General features: G+C 31.8%; 1 protein-coding gene across 1 annotated transcript in view; it reads right to left on the bottom strand.

The window, feature by feature from the left end:
- Nucleotides 1-8,593: 8,593 nt before the first annotated feature.
- LOC136083862 (TNF receptor-associated factor 3-like) overlaps nucleotides 8,594-18,249 on the bottom strand; it is a 139,533-nt gene continuing 129,877 nt past the window's right edge. The window contains exon 8 of the mRNA XM_065803771.1: nucleotides 8,594-8,968. Coding sequence (XP_065659843.1) covers nucleotides 8,672-8,968 — 297 coding nt within the window. The 3' untranslated portion in view covers nucleotides 8,594-8,671. The remainder of the gene's footprint in view (nucleotides 8,969-18,249) is intronic.

Raw genomic sequence — 18,249 nt, 5'->3', positions numbered from 1 at the left:
TATTCGAGTCCTGCAACCGTCTTTCATATTTCTGTTAAAGCGGTACGTTGTGTGAGTTACTGAGTAAAACTCGCTTATAAAGGGCTGCATTTGTGCTAAAATTTCATCGTCTTTAATTAGAGGGTCACATTTAACGGTTATTAGAAGACCAAAGTCACTCCGTATCTTAGAGTTTATGTTCTGGTTACAACCAGACATTTGCATACTTGTTTCATTCACGAGTATCGCATCTTCTTTTTGATTTCTATCACCCAGTTTCCCCTGGTATTGTATGTCAAACTGCTGACTTTAGAGATATTTTTTGATAAATTTCCTGGGCTGGATTTTCTTGATATTTCTTGTTAAAAATTTCGTTAGGATTCATAAATACATTTATATCAATAACACGCTTCATACGATGAATTTTGTTCGAGACAACTCCAGCGTAACTATCCATTTCAAAAAATCACCAAATAAATTAAAAATCGGATACCTTATTAACACAAATAAATATGTTAGTTTTTTGTATTTTTTTCCGTCATGGACTTGATGCTGAGAATAGGGATTGCCTTTCAAATTTTGATGACGCCGTCTTGGACTTAATGTGAGTTTACTTAGAATGATTCTTTAAGTAACTTTGTCGTCCAGTTTGTCAAAGCTAGTTTATTGCTTATGGTTTTTAATTATTTAAATACAGCTATTTAATGAAACAAAATAATTTATAGAATAAGTAGATTGTATTGCATGTGGGCTCGATTGAAAGCGTAACTTCGTTTAAATCTTGCCAACGACGTTAATCATAAAAATCCCTTAAGTCACTCAGACTTCAAACGTAAATAATCGAATCGGTTGAATGAGGTGATAACATTGTGAAAGATAAGAGAAAATCCTTAAAAAACTTTTGATAATTAAGAATGTTATAAGAAAATCATTATGAAGACGTGCCAAAATAATGATATCCTTTTTATTCCAATGAAGAATTATGTATTAATATATACGTCATGCATTATTACGGCATAGTTTTTTTTTTTTTTTTGGAATTAAATATTGATTTGCAATTGGCTGTTGTTCAGTTAGGTTAAGCGAGAATGTGGTAAGGTTAGCTATGCAAGAGCTAGAAAGATTGTATCACGTAAAATAGTAGTTATAAAAGAGTAAAGAAAGATGGTATCACGTGAAAAAGCGGTTATTAAAGCATTAAGAAAGATGGTATCACGTGAAAAAGCGGTTATTAAAGCATTAAGAAAGATTGTATCACGTGAAGAGTGGTTATAAAAAAGTTGAGATCACGCGAAGAAGTGGATATAAAAGGATCAACAAGTTGTTAAGAGTTTATAATAAAAATGCTTAATACTGTTTAAAATTATTCCAACAACCACATAATGTAAAGTAATGTAAAGATTTATGTAAACCACTTCTTTACTTTTTTCGACTTTTAAGTTTGAATTCTATACAACTTTTTTGCGTAAAACCGCAAAAATGTTTATAATAAAGTATAGATAACTTTTATACGGAATTCATGTCGTTAATTTTTTATTATTGCTAAATTTCGACGTATGTATAAACGTACACACAATATAAACATACAATAATATTAAAAATTATCCGTTGAACAATGCTTAAAACATTTTAATGAAAAATTTACTAATTTACAATAGTTTATTATTTACTGAAGCTCAATTAGGTACTTAGAAATAAAAAGCAGCGTAAAAAATGTTTACATTGATATTAAAACTCGAATGAATAAGAATAAGTTAAACAATTTTTTTAAAGTTTTTTTAATGTTTACGTTTTTTTAACAATTCACGGCTTCTACCATTTCGAATGTGGTGATAACATTACCATCACGTGCAGTATCAGTGACCACATCAGTTGTGTAATTTATAAATGATCTCGATTTATTGCTGATTGCTGTTGTTATACATTATATAACTCTATATTTATAATGTATTGTACTCCAACCATCCTCGAGAACAAAAAATAGAATAGTATATCATGCAGCTTTACGACTAAATAGAAATCTAATCGTAGAGCTAAAAAATCTGGCTTGCTGTATTGAATTTTGCAAAATTTACCGCTAAAATTATGAAAATTAAATAAGTGATTTTTGCCTTATCCGACTAAAATAAAGTTTTTTTTGAAAAAAACTTAATTTTAGTAGTCGGATAAGACGAATACACTTTTCCTACTTACTTTTCTTAATTACCCCCTGTACATCTCTGAACATTTGTTCAAATAGTATTGCTATTACATCAACACTTTTTCATTGTATTATCTATTCAATGTATTATCTATTTATAATATCATTTATTCTATCAGGCATTTACCTGTAAATATGTTATGTAATGACGTACTAAATCGTTTTAACTTTTTGTCCCTATTTTTTGACATATATTTTTGAAATTTTGCTACCTTTTTTTCTTGATCGTAGATTTTTTTTTTTAAATATACGGAAGCCATATTCGTAATTACTATAACTACACCTTTTCAAGATGTAATTAAGAACTTGAAAGATGAAAATAAGAAACGTAAGATTTAATTGAGAAGATGGAAGTTGTAAATGAGAAATCGTAAGATGTAATTGAGAAGATAAAAGTTGTAATTGAGAAAAGTATAAAGAATGCAAAGATCTTTGTATTTTGATTTTTCAGTCCTAATATACTTTGTAACTTAAGGCTAGAAACAATAATATAATATCAATAACATATAAAAAGTCATGAAAAAGGCATTTGAAGTTTAGGCGGTAACTGGAAAAATCCTATTTGGTGCCAATTAAAACTTTTTTTCCTTTTTGTTTGTGTAAAATTTAATTGAGATTTCAGATGAATAATAAATAAAACACAAATAATTTATTTACAAAAAAAATTAAAATTTAAATTTAAACAACGTCATTAAAAATCATCGCAATATTCAGTTAAGCCCCAACTTGGACGTCTTCCATATTTGAAAATCGTTGCGTAATGCGTGGTTGTATTTTGTAAGCGCGTGTACAATCTCCTCCATATTTTTTGCCGCAGTAACAATTCTTTCGAAATACTGCATTCGTTGTTCCATAATCCCAGCACCGAATGCGAATAACATTTTTAACGCTTATTATTGTTTTGGACCAGATAGCTTCCACTGGGTTTAACATTAGGCTGTAGGGTCCTAATCGTAACGATTGAGCCGTTAAATTTTCAAACACCCTTTCCAATCCCATGTAACATACAATCGACCATCGATTGTGTGTCACGCTCGTTTAGAGGATTCGATTGATTAGAGGATTTGACTGACGATTACGACGACCAAATCCTCTAAATAATTCCCGGATGTAACCCACTCGTTAAACAAAGCCAACATCTACTCGTTAGAAGAATCTGCTTTATGTGATCTTCTGCAAGTTTTCATCATGACGCCATTAGTTGTTGATATAGCTGTAATCAAATGAATGTTTGCACCTTATGAAGAAGGTATTTTCATTATTGCTTTTTTCCCCTGTTTGGCACGTCCTTGCGTTTTTTTACAAAAAATATTAAAATTTGTTTCATCCAACCAAACTATCTAATGACCATTTGTGATGTGTTTGCTAATGTTCCTAACATATTCACCTCTCTTTTGTTTGTTTTCAATACTATTCACTGTAGTAGGCTCCTTGGGCACTTTTTCGCCTTCGAGGTAATTGGCAATTGCGGTTGTGCTGACACTAATATTAAATTGTCTTAATATCCTTGCTTTAACTATGTCAATTGACAGTCACTTTCAATCCTTGTTGGTATTTCTTCGATATGATCATCGTTTTATTTTTTTGGTTTAAAACCACCTCTTCAAATAAAATTCAAATTTCTGCTGCGGACCCAATTGTATGGTGTTTTATATTTGACACCTAAAGTTTGCGCCCGAGTCACCCAATTGTCGTTTTGCTCAGCACATTCAGCTACTCTTCTACTATTATGCGAGTAAAGGTAAAACTTTTTTTTTTTCTTTCAACTTGTTCAGTTGTACGTATTTCATGTCTAAAAATTGGACAAGGTGCTTCTAGTTGTTCCAGAAGTGGTTGTAAACAAATTTTGTGAAATAAATGCATGCACGGATTCAATTTAATAACAGACTTTGTTTTCGTAGTGTATTGACAAATAACACAAGGATCTTTCAATTCCATTACTGTATTACTGTTTTGCTGGTGCATTAAAATGCATGTTCAAGAAGACCTTTAAAATGACCTTTATGCTTACATTGAATTCACAAATACAAATAATGTATTCTCATTTACATATGACGATTTCTTAATTACAACTTTTGTTTTTCAAATTACGTATTGCAATTTCTTATTTATAAGTTGGATTTCTCAATTACATTTTAAAATTTCTTAATTACATGTTGTGTTTCTTAATTACATATTGGGACTTCTAAAGTACATGTTGTGTTTCTCAATCACATCTTACTTTTCTTAATTACAACTTTCAAGTTCTCAATTATATCTTGAAAAGGTGTAGAGCTTGAAACGTTAAATTCAATTATTTTAATCTTTATTATTGTATTCTTTATTGATTGTTATCTTGACTATAAATATGCAATTTTAAAACACAATTCTCGGTAGCTTAACATAATTTTATTTTTATTCTTGGCTTTAGTTTTAAATTAGATGTACGCAAGTCTTTCTTATCCCGGGTTTTTATTAATACTTTTTTTCAAAAAAATCACAAACTATGAGACACCCTATTTGTTATTTGGTTGATGTTTGAAGTTTTTGTTTTGTTTTACCTTGATAAAATCCGTTAAAAGCCTAATCTCGGAAACGGAAAAGCCTTATCTCAGAAAAAAAATAAAAATCATGGGATGGACATTTTTTACTTATGGTTGGATGCTGGTACTTTTTCACTTATAAAAACTTTTACCTTTGTAAAAAACAATAAGCTGTTGTTATACAGCTAGAGTTTGGGCCCATAATTAGTGAAAACTGCATGTTTACGCACCTGCTTTTTATATATCTATTTATCAATATAAATTAAATGTGTGACTTCCGAAAGTCTTGGGATTATAGATTTATTTAGTAGTCGATACGGTGTTTTCAAATTGTTTTTATAAAAATGAAAATTCTAAAAAAGAGTTTTAAAATGTTTAGAGTAAAACCGGGTGAAACCGCACACTTATCAATAAAAATTAAAAAAGACTTATTATTTAAAATTAAATGACTTTTTATTTTTTATTTTTTCTTTTTTTTTTATTAGATCGTTAATAAAAAACTACTTACGATAATAAAAATATATGTTAAAAAAATAAATAAAGTTATTGAAAATATTAAATGTAAAGAAAAAAGAATTGTGCGGTTTTAGGCGACATTCTGATAAAATGCAAACTTGAGAAAACATTATAACTTTTTTTTTGATATTTTTTTTTAACACAACTTATATTTAAGAAACTATATTAATGCTTTTACATTTTTTGCAACAAAAAAATTCAGTTCCATCTTTGGTGAACATGTTTCTTTGCACCACCATTCCCAACACATCGACTTCTCACATTGCAACATTTTTGTGTGTAGCTGTATTCGACACTGTGCATTTTGCAAATTTTAATAGTTTGCTGCTGCTGGTACTTTAATATTGTTTTTCTGAGGTTGCTTAGCATTGTTATGCTAAGGCATTTGAGTACTTGGCATAGAGAGTCTACGTTTTGCGTTGAGTTTAGCAACTTTCACGGCTTCCTTTGATGAAGCTGTGTCTGAGCAAGATGGTAGGTGCTGCGGAGGCTGCTAAACCTGGATTAAACGTTTGAGTGATTGCTAACGCCTTATGATTTATGTTGTTTTTATTAAGTGGAAATAAGCCAGTGTATTGGAACCAGCGATTGCATGCAGGCGTGTAAAACATTTACCACTCTCGTACAGCAGTTTGAAGAAAGGTGGAAAATTTTGTTTAAAATCAAAAGTATTACAAAGATTCAAAATCTAAATTGAGTCTGAGTTTTTGTAATACTTTGTAAGAATTTCTTTCCATGCTTGTTTGACATGACAACAGACACCTCTATCCAATGGTTGTAGAACATGTGAAGTAGTTCTGGTAGTCAAATCGAGAATATATTGTGTTTTTTGCACAGCAAACCGCTTCCAAAGTTATGTGAGTTGTTATTTGAGCCGATCTAATACTAAAATATAAATACCATCAATTTTCTCAGTTTTAGGTATAAATACTTATTTCAGCCATTCAATAAACGTATGGTGCTCCATCCAACCTGATTTTATAATTGAATATTTGTTGCCAGCTGGACCAGCTCTTGCCCAGTCAGAACGAAAGTTTCTTTTGGGTTTGTATATCACAAATAGTGGTGCAAAATGCCCATCAGCGTTGCAACATTTATTTACAGTATCATGAATATTTTCATTGTTGCAGGTAAGTTTAAATGCACGTCTGGTCCCTTTTCGACACACTACGTCTGCTTTGCCTTGATCACCTGAAAAACCTATTTCATCACAATTCTAAATATGCGACCCAAAAGTTTTACCAGTTGATGTTGCTTTTTTAAATGCTAGCGGCTTTTTTGAAATGCTAAGGTATCCGCTTTTCTTGTTGAATTTTTTTTTCTCTTCATAAAGACATAAAACAAGTCTTTACCAGGCTTGCTATTTTTGAATATGTGCAAATGATCTTCGAGTTTAAGGTAGCACACAAATTCTAGAATTTCATTTCGGGTTAAACAATAACCCCTCGCAAGTAATTGGAACGCATGCCCCGTCAATCTTTCTGTTTCATTTGAGAGTACTGTTGTGGTACCTAAGCCATGGAAGCCTTCGTTGTTGTAAGTTTTGCTATCTTTGAGCGTTGATACTGGAACGCCATGTTTGAATGCAGCTTTTCTCAGTGGTGTTTTATTTTCTTTTATTTCAGTTAAGGCTAGTATATTGTCTTCCTGGTATGCTTTTGTGGTTTTAGTTGACCTGTTAAAGTGAGTGAGTTAAATGGAATTGAGTGAGTGATGATTATATTGAGAAAAAATATAATATTGGGTTTTTAATGAATAAGAAATGATTATAAACAAATAACATTATAGTGCATTTTTTATTTAACCGGAATTAACACTAAGTGGATTAAATAAAGATAAATGGTTAGGCACTTGCAAAAAACTAAACTATGTAATGCATCGATGTAATGTAAGCTATATAATGCGTGCGTTGGGATCAGAAAAAAGTATTTTTTACTTTTTTGATTTTTAATTTAGCTTTTTGTTCTAGCTGCATAAAAATTATCAGTATTAAAAAAAAATTTCCGACGAGAAGGTGTTAAAATTTTTTTTATATCAGTTTCGGTTCAGGCGCTATTTTGCTCGCAGCAACAAAAAATATATTAAAAAAATTGACTCCTCGTTAAAGTAGTATTAAAAAAGAAAAAAATGGAGTTGAATCGCCTTTCCAATTCCAACAGAGACGATGGTGCTGTATTGGAATCTATTTTAATTTTCAGCATTGCCATATCCGTTTAGTTTTTTATTTGAGCATTTCGATCAGTGTGCTTTCGATCAGATATGGTCAGATATGGTGTGGGGTTACTTGCATGCTTATACTTATAAATTATTTTTTTATGTTTTATTTGACGAAAGAAAAAAATCTGTGATGCATGATGGTAGAATAGAAAAATCAAGTAAAATTCAAAAAGATTTAATTTATAGTATTTCCTACTGGAAAGGTAATGAAACTGAAATTGAAGCTGTTGATTGTCCTATGAAAAAGTTCTAGCTTGCTGCAGATGTCATTACAAAAGAGTTGATTAAATTCTTGATTAAATTTTTATGATTGTTACAAAATTTTGTTCTATAAAACTTTATTTAAATAATTATTTAAATACATCAAGTTACTTGCTTCCAATATTTATGCTTCACTTGATAGTGTTTATGCCTTAAAAAGTTATAGGCATGGACGTTTGCATTGTATTGGTTCAGACTGCCCTAATTGTTTTGTTTGTGTCATGGAATTTTGACATCTATTTTTGAAATATTTTACATGTCATAGAATATTGACATAATTTGCTTATACCTTGAATATAATGGCATAATAGATAGCTATTAGTGAGTATGGTATAAGCCTTTAGGGTTATCTTATACATCTTTACTAGATTTTTTACCAGATTTATGAGATATAGCTTAAGGAAAATTAAATATCTATATTAAATTAGTGAATGCTCAAGATACATAATTGCTTGCAAGTATAATGGTGTTGCTAATGATACAAATCACACAAGTCCATTTATTTTTTTATTTTTTTTTAGTTTGTAAGCATGACTTGGCTTCCATTTGTGGCATGTAAGTTAGTTAGCATAAGCAAGTGTTGACTTGCATATTTTTTGATAGACGGCTCTGGCTTACCTTCACGTGGTGTCTATTGTTAAAAATGATTGTTATAAAGTTTTATTAATGTATTTTAATCATTTACTAAAAGCCAAGACAAAATTGTTTAATCCTCCAGCAATCCTGGTTGCTCAAATTACTACAAGCCAATCATAATCTTTTTCCAGTTTTTTAGTAATGACTAGGTGTTCTCAGTAGCCTGGTTTTTCCTTTCTTTTTAGTTTTATTTCAAAAAGAATTATAAAATAACTTTTTTTGGATGTCTTTTTTATCATTTTGTTTAAACAAATACAATAGGTCTTTGAATGTTACTTTTTTTTTTAAATTTGAAAATATTCATACTTTTTTGTTCTGGTTACTTCTTAGCAAATATTGTTTAAGTGGATAAGCAATGGACTTGTTTAGGCAAAAAATATTTTTTTTTTGCAAATTCGCATGTCTGCTTTAATTGATTTAGGCTCAATTTCCATTTCAACTTTCGTTCTCGTAGGATGGCTTCGAAATTGGGGTTATCTTCAAAAATAACTGGTTGGTTGAAGCGGAGGAAGTCGTTGCAGGTGGTGCGTAGTTGGAGGAGGTGATCTTCCTGCAGTACAAACAAGGTGGAAGCTAGGATTTCCTGGCTGGCGGGTTTGCTGGTGAAACTTGTAAAGAATCGTAAAAACTCGAATCTCTAAAGGGATGATATTGAAATAAAAATAATATTACTACCTAAATTAAATATTTAATTATGATAATTTCATTAATCAGTTATTAATAGTTAATAAAATGATTATGATTAATAATTTATAAAACTTAATAATTTATAATAAAAATCAAGTCTTAAATCACCTAATCCTTAAGAATATGTGTGTCCAGGCTAGTACGGCTTCTTAAGGCAAAATTATTAAGCAATTTGGGACATAAAGAACCTTAAACGAGCCAATAATCTTACAGCAACCCATGGGACAGGACATAAAATTGTTTTTTATCAAAAAACGCGAGGATAAAATAGAACAAATTAACAAATTACTTTACCCAATCCCACTGATATTGAAATGCCCAAACCAATAATATGGAAAACCAAAAACCGGAGAGAGAATAGAAAAGGTTTAAACATCTGAAACCGGAACTTTCAGAACTTCTTTGCAAAGCGTTCCATGTCTCCCTTTCACGGGGAAAAAACAACCCAAAGAAAAATATATATAAACGAAATAAAAGGCGGTGACACAAAACACAAAATAATAATTATCATTTGGATACTTTACACAAATCTTTGCGAGACAAAAATCTCCATATCGATAAACAAAATAGATTCTTAAAAATATAAAATGACGGTTTCCCACAACCGATACGCGTTTTGCAAGATTCTCTTATCAGCAAAATAAAGATAAAATATAAAAATGCTGGGATATTTACGGAGAAGAATTATCGCTTTTATGAATGGTTAGGTCTTTGACGTACAGAACGAACTGTTGTGGTAAAAGTGGAGTGTCGGTTACAGCGAAACACGTAACATAATGACTTTCGATAGGTAAGAGTGCGTTTAGATTAGGTAGTGTTTTATGTTGGTTTATCATGATCTTCGTAATATATATATATATATATATATATATATATATATATATATATATATATATATATATATATATATATATATATATATATATATATATATACACACACACTTTTATAACACATCTTAAAATATAAGAAGTATATAAACATAAAATCAAAGTTGTTAATTAAATGTTTGAGATCATGAACACAATAGAGTCTTCGGGAAGTCTCCATCTTTTTCAGTTGGGTCTTCCTCTTGGTAACGTCTTCTTCTCCAAGAGGAAGAAGACTTTCCTATGGGTAATATTCCTAGATCCAGTAATATTATTAAAGCAATCTCCATTGAAATTTGAAATTTGTCAATTATGGAATAAAATGACGAGACCATGTTTAATGGAGAAACCCTGTGCCAAGAAAATTAAAGTCTGCTATTCAAAATTATAAATTTGTTATCAAATCAATAAAAAGTAAAAATAAATAAGAAGATAAGTATTATAAGTACCTATTCAAAATAATAAATAGAAAAATAATTTAATAATCAAAATTATAAACTTCTTATGAAATCAACACCAAGTACTAATAAGAAGTACTTTTGGTACAAGTGTTATAATTAGCTAGGAGAAATTATTTGACCAAAAACCTGGAATTTTAAAAACCTGGAAGACTTAACTTCAGAAATCTTCCGATTGGTGCAAAGCTCAGTGCAGTATTGTGCCTATTATAACATATCTGCGAGATCCTAAAAACTTAAAACAAATTGAAGCTGTACTCAATGCGGTGGGTATAAGTATAAAACCGATTTTCACATCCGCAGTACAAACAAAACAAACTGTCTTCAACACTTGTGCGTGATAAAGCTTGATTGGGTCTTATATCGACTCTTCTGATGTGCTTGTGTGCTTACATTTCGATGGGCAAACAACATTATTTTCTAAATTTTGGGTTATATTTTTTAAAAAATTTTCTTTTAAAAAATTAGAGATAAACGTTTTTAGGTTATAACATGTTACATGATATTATTTCAGAACACAATTTATTTAATAAAATTTCCTTTGTAACGTATGACACCACTGCAGTAAATACAGGTTCTAAAAGCGGAGTAATTAAGCCTTTGACAAAAATTATTTCAGGTTTAGTGTATCATTCTTTTTGACTTCATGCTCTCGACCTGATTCTTAAGCATTTATAAATTCAAAGTTGGATAGCTTATCAAAGCTACCCATATTATCAAAGTCGCCTAGTATTAACTGGTTAATTAATGAGTTGATTAGTAACTACCACAACTTTATTGAAAACAACAAGCCTAACAGGACAGTTATTAAAAGTAAAAAAAGGATGCAAGTTATCGAATCCACAATGAGTTTATTTTTTTAAATGTACAGTGGAATTTTATCGACTTTTCAATAAAATATTGTCCAATAAAATATTTTATTTTTACTTAATTTTTTTAAATAATGCGCTTTTTGATTATGTCCTCACATAGATAGAGTTTCAGATTTTTTGTTAATTATTACAAATTGTAAAGTTTTTGTTGTTGTTGCACTTATTGAGCCCATGTGTGCACTGAGGAAATCTGTCAATTACATTTTTCATTAAATAGTTTTCATTAAATGAAGGATTTTTGATTTTTCAATTTGTTTTATTCATGAGTTCTTATCTTTAAAGATTTTGTTATTTTATACAAAAAATTTGGCTTTTATACAAAAAAAAGCTAATTTTGATAAAAAATAAAGTAACAAAAATTATTGAACAAATATTTTCAAAAAATAAAGAAAAAGTTATCGAAAGTTTAACATAGAATTATTACAAAAAATTATTTAAATGTTTTACAAAGAGGTTCTCTTAATAATTATGTTGTAATTGTGTATTTTTAAAATACGTCATGAACCTCTCAAGGCGTCTTGAAAAACGGCTACAGATTTTTGCTACCCATATTTCTTCCAGTGCAATCAATTAATGTAATACCTCAAGTATTAGTATAATAAGTTAATTCTTCAACTTATATTGAATATTTAATGGTTTTATACATTTATACTTAACTAATTGTATTGATTGATTGTTTTTAATGTTTTTTTTTTTGTGAACCTGGTGAAATACTAAACTCCCTAGTTTCATATTACAAAAACATTTACACCAAAACTAGTTTATGCAAAGATAGCCAAAATTATGTCTTGTCACACATCACTAAATGTTTAAGTGATGATGAAAATCAATTTGTAAACAACCGCCTATCCGTCGCCGAACTAAAAAAAGCCCTTTTTAAATTTGAAAACGGAAAATCTCCTGGCTATGACGGACTTCCAGCTGAATTTTATAAAACCTTTTGGCACATTTTAGAAAATGATTTTGAAGAACTTGCCTACGAAATACTTTTCGTAGAAAAAAACACCAGCCACTTTATGAAAAAATCTATTATTTCACTGATCCCAAAACAAGGAGATCTTACCGAATGCAAAAACTGGAGGTCCATATCCCTAATCGGCGTTGATTACAAAATAATCACAAAAGCGCTGGCCCTAAGACTTGCAAAAGTAAGGGGGAAAATTATAGAACCAAATCAAACTTGAGGAATCCCAGGTAGAACAATATTCTCAAATTTACATTTAGTCCGTGATCTTATAAATTACGCGCAATTTAAAAATCTACCGAGTTTCATTTTGTCAATCGATCAAGAAAAGGCGTTTGATAAAGTTGATCGTGCGTTTCTGCTTCAGATTCTCCAAAAATTCAATCTTGGAGAAAATTTTGTATCTTTTGTTAACACCTTAAATTCAGAAGTTTCGGCATCTGTTCTGAATTGCGGTTTCCTGTCAGCCTCCTTTCCTACGGAAAGGGGAGTTAGATAAGGCGATCCCCTCTCCGTCTTGCTGTATGTTTTCGTCGCCGAAGCTCTTGCTTTGGTGATCAGAGCAGAGAGCAGAATAGAGGGTTTCCCGCTACCAGGTACACCTAAACCCCTTAAAATACAGCAGTACGCAGACGATTCGAACTTTTTTGCCAGGGACGTAAAATCGGTCCGTTGTTTCTTTGAAAAAGTAAAACTGTTTGAAAAAGCAAGTGGTTCAGTGATCAACGCCTCAAAAACCAAGGGTCTCGCCCTTGGGGGTTTTGATCCCAAAATGTACCCTGAATTGGACGGCATAGAGTGGAACAACAACACCGGTTTCAAAATTTGAGGTGTTACTTTTTACACCAGACTGAGCGATACTACCAATTTCAACTGGTTAGTAACTCTAAACAAAATAGAGAAAAAACTCAAGTTTCTGGGACTACGTACTTTATCACTTAGTGGAAAGACTATATTGATAAATACGTTAGCAATGTCAAAAGTATGGTTTCTGGCAAACGTGCTGCCCGTTCCCGAATGGGTAATAGAACGTCTGCACAGAGCTATTTTCGAAAATCTGTGGCAAAAGACCAACTACATTCCGTTCAAGAGAGAGACACTTTTCTTACCCGTCAAAAGCGGGGGTCTCGGAATTTTATCACCGAAGGAGCAAAGTCTTGCACTTCGCCTCAAAACACTCTTTCAACTGAAAGAATGTGAAGAGGACAAAGCTCACGATTATTACTACTTTTCAAAGTATTGGTTGGCGAGTTCACTTATAAAATTTACGAACCAAAACAAAAGCTGGAACTTTTTAAAGCAGAACAATTTTCCAAAACACTGGGACAACAAAACGTCTCAGTACTACAAAACAACAATCGATATATTAGGCAAAAACGGGTCCTTTTTTGACATCCCCCTAAAAACAACAAACAATTTTTACTTAGAAGTGGCAAAAAACAAAAAGACAGTCGTGCCAGCAGAACTTTTCTGGAACAGTTCAACAAAAACAACGATGCCGTGGACCCAAATTTGGAAAAAAAACTTTACCTCCCACGCATGCGGACCGACTCAAAACATCCTCTTCCGTTTTTTTACACAGCATTTTACCTTTTGCGGCCTTGCTAGCCAAAAGCACAAGGCAACAGATCGTCAAAAATAACAAATGCAAAACTTGTGGTAAAATCGAGGACAACATGCATATCTTTGGCTACTGTCCTCCTTCTGTTGAAATTTGGAAGTATTTTAAACATGTATATAACTCCTTGACATCCCGAAACAATTTTTCTCCGATAAATTTGATCTTCTCGATTGAGACGGCGAATTTATCGGAGAAAAATCCCACTTCGCAGATGCTGTTGACACTCACTCAAACCATCATGAGTGCAATATGGAACAGTAGATGCCACCACATGTTCAGCAACAACAAAATTGACCCAATGGCAGTGATCAGGGTAATAATCAGGAACATCAGGAATATTATTACCTTAAAATATAATTATCATGTGCGTAGAAACACCGCGGACATTTTCTGTGAGTATTTTTGTATAAAAAATGTTTTCTGTCAAGTAGAGAATGGAAATCTGAAACTAAACATATGAGCAAAAATAAAACTACGGCTCCTTGTATATTTAGTAAAGATTTCCTTCCCTCTTGCAATACTTTATGATATACAACAAAATTATTATTATATATGATTAGTAAATCACTGCCAGCCCTTATTTTATGAAATATAATTTTAACATATAAGTGTTTATCTATAGTGTTCGTCACGTAATGTTTGTGTAAAAGTCCTGTAATTCTTTTAATTTCTTTTGATCTAAATCTTTTTTTACCTTATGAATCTCCTTTCAACCTACTTTAGAATTTCTTTTTTTATTTAACCTTATCTAAACTCTCGATTTCTTTCCGCACAACGGCAAAAATAAAAAAATAAAAAAAATAAAAAATACAAAAAAATATAAAACCAAAAAACACAAAAAAATATAAAATCAAAAAACACAAAAAAATAAATAATCAAAAATACAAAAATATATATTATAAAGTAAATACAAAATAGAAAATGTACATATTTATAAACTTGTAAAATCTATATATTGTAAAAGTTTAAAAAAACCTGAGTTAATGTTGTTATAAATAAAAATTGTAAATATTTATTATTTTGTAATAAAAGAAAAAAAAAAAAAAAAAAAAAAAATTTTTTAAGTATATATATATATAAGTATATATATTAAGAAATAAAACTATTGTTAAAGCAGAATTTGACGGAAAAAAACACATACTGAAACTTTTTAGTCCCTGTGTAATAAGTGTATATTCCTGTTTAGTTCCCATGTCTAAGAGTTACGCAAGTGCATTAGCTGCTTCTGCTTCGACAACTCAAGTTAAAATACAGCTTGGTATTTTTAAAAGTAATTCAATGTGTGATAATTCAAATGTGTTGATCTGCAGATGTGGAGACCTTAATTTCAGTGTTAACGATTTTTTATATGCGTTATCAGAGAAAAAACTGTTAGCTTGCGTCTGGGGGGTAACGAGACATTACTCAAATTAGCTCATTGAGTTTGCGGTAATCAATAAATCTTCAGTAGAATTATTTTTAAACAGCAAAATTGATATTAAAAGTTGCACACAACAATTCAAGCAAAAGTTCGTTCGTAAGGTACATGTTCTTGAGCAAAACATCCCAATCGGTGTACTACGAAATGGTTGCCAAAGTGCCTTTAGTTTACTTGGATAACACCTAGCAACTGGCAGAGGTGAATTCGACGCTTTTTACCTTCAGAAAGTCAAAGTACTAGGTGAAGATATTTTTACCGGTAATGTAATTATCATTATTAAAAATTGGAAAAACCCTTCACAAAATCCCCTTCCACGCTACCAAAACGTGGACGGGCTGATTCTTAGATGCAAGCACGTCGGTCAACCCGAAAACAACACTCCTAAAACAAATCCAATCGTTTCACCCACTGAACCCAAACTTGTTGAACCAACTCAAGTAAACAACAAAGAAAAAGAAAGCAATAACATAGTGTAAACAGTGATTAAAACGTTTGTAGCGTCGACATCACCGTTCATGGAGCCTCGAAAAGTAACGAAGTTACATTGAATACAAAAACCACATCAAATAAAGTTACCCAGTAAACCAGAAAAAGACTGGGACAGTCGGAGGGTGAAACCCCCAAAAATGTCACAAACACTTCAGTTTTGAGCAGGGACACCACGATACCGGAAACTACAGAAAGGATGGAGGTGGAGGAGGAACTATTACGCCGGGGAATAGATCTGGATTTTGGCGAAGATGAGGCTAACATTTTAGTTATTGACGAGGAATACAAAGGCCAGTCGTGTGCGGAAAAGAAATCGTAAGAAAATTTTCTCTACTTTTTTTTTTTTTTCTCTTTTCACTTTTTTTGTTTCGCTTTGTTCTCAACTCTGATCTTTTTTCCGAACTTTTACGTTCTACGCTTTTTTTAAATAAGCGCTTAAGCTGTCGTAATCCGTACTGTTGTAGATCGCGCTTTTGTGTAAAATGTTATGGTCCAGTGCGTCCATCGGTTCTTATTACGTCAGGCTAACCGAAAACTCGTGCTATAAGGTTGAGGTTTAAATGTGTGAGCAATTTATGTCAGGTTTTAAATTATTATATTTTAGTTTAAGGTACACGAGTTTTCAAATTAGGAAAGCTGATCCTCTCCAACATGGCAATTAATATTTTAACGCGCAAAATAAACGGTCTAAACAACCAAGACAAACGCGATAATTTTTTTTGGTTTCTTAAAAAGTCCACCTTCGATCTTACCCTCCTTCAGGAAACAAAATCCAGACCTTCCATCGTTACACAGTGGAGTGACGAATGGAATGGCGAGTCTATTTGGAACTCTGCTCCGAGTCATAACTGTTGTGGAGTGGCGATACTCTTAAAATCCAATATTTCTTCACACGAACTAAAAAGAAACAATAACGGAAGAATGATAAATGTCATGATAAAATAATAAACACGAAATGCAGGTGCTGAATATTTAAGCGCCTAATGTGCCGAGAGAAAGGCGCCACTTTTTTGGCGACCTTGGAGACTTCTTGCAAGACACAGGACTACCCGTCCTGTTGACCGGGGATTTCAACATGGTCGAAAGCCTGCCTCTTGACACAGAGGGCACAAACAATGCTAAATATCACACCTACGGCATTGCTGATCTCGGGGTCATCCAAGGTAAGTATAACCTAGTAGATGTTTCTCGTTACAAGTTTCCCAACAAAAGAGAATTCACATGGCGCAATCAGACGGTTAAATGTAGACTCGAAAGAATCTACTGCCCTGATAAAGTCGCCAATAAAACAACATACAACAAAATTCTCACGAACCCTTTTTCCGACCACGAGTTTGTCTCAACCACTTTCAATTTTAGTAAAATCAGGAGAGGACCAGGATACTGGAAATTAAACTGCTCCCTTTTGGAAATAGAGGTGCATAGGCAAAAAATTGAGCACTTAATTCAAGATTGGCGAACAAAAAAACGGTCCTATAATTCAATTTTAAAATGGTGAGACGACTGCAAACTTTTTGTTCGGGCTGAAGTACAATACATATCGATACAGGAAAGTGCGAAAAACAAAAAAGATATAAAAAGGATTGAAAACAAAGTCCAACGGGAGCGACAAAACGCTAATCCGAATTTAGATAGCATCAAAGAAAAAGGCGATGCCCTTTTCTTGCTCAAGTTTCCCGGAGCGTTTATTCGCACGAAACTAAAACTAATCGAAGAAGGAGAAAAAGATTCAAAATTTTGTTTTATTTGGAAAAAGTTCAACAGCGGAACAAGTCAATTACCAAAATTCGCAAGAATGACAGCACATTGACGAGTTAACCTGGTGAAATACTAACCTTCCTAGTTTCATATTACAAAAACATTTACACCAAAACTAGTATATGCAAAAAAATCCAAAACTATATCTTGTCACACATCACTAAACGTTTAAGTGATGATAAAAATCAATTTTAAACACCACCTTAACTTTCGCGGAACTAAAAGAAGCCCGTCTAAAATTTGAAAACGGAAAATCTTCGGGCTATGACGGACTTCCAGCGGAACTTTACAAAACGTTTTGGCACATTTTAGAAAAGGATTTTGAAGAACTTGCCTACGAAATACTTTTCGTAGAATAAAATACCAGCCACTCTATGAAAAAATCTATTATTTCATTGATCCTCAAACAAGGAGATCTTACTAAATGCAAAAACTAGAGGCCCATATCCTTAATCGGCGCTGATTACAAAATAATCACAAAAGCGCTGGCCCTAAGACTTGCAAAAGTTAGGGGGAAAATTATAGAACCAAATAAAAATTGTGGAATCCCAGGTAGATCAATATTTTCAAATAAACATTTAGTCCGTGATCTTATAAATTACGCGCAATATAAAAATCTACCTAGTTTCATTTTGTCAATAGATCAAGAAAAGGCATAAAATAAAGTTGATCGTGCGTTTCTGCTTCAGATTCTCCAAATATTCAATCTCGGAGAAAATTTTGTATCTTTTGTTAACACCTTATATTCAGAAGTTTCGGCATCTGTTCTGAATTGCGGTT

The sequence above is a fragment of the Hydra vulgaris genome, chromosome 08, assembly GCF_038396675.1.
Source record: "Hydra vulgaris chromosome 08, alternate assembly HydraT2T_AEP".
In the NCBI taxonomy this organism is placed as follows: domain Eukaryota; kingdom Metazoa; phylum Cnidaria; class Hydrozoa; order Anthoathecata; family Hydridae; genus Hydra; species Hydra vulgaris.
The sequence above is the reverse complement of the archived record's forward strand: the minus strand, read 5'-3'. Positions and strand labels throughout refer to the sequence as shown.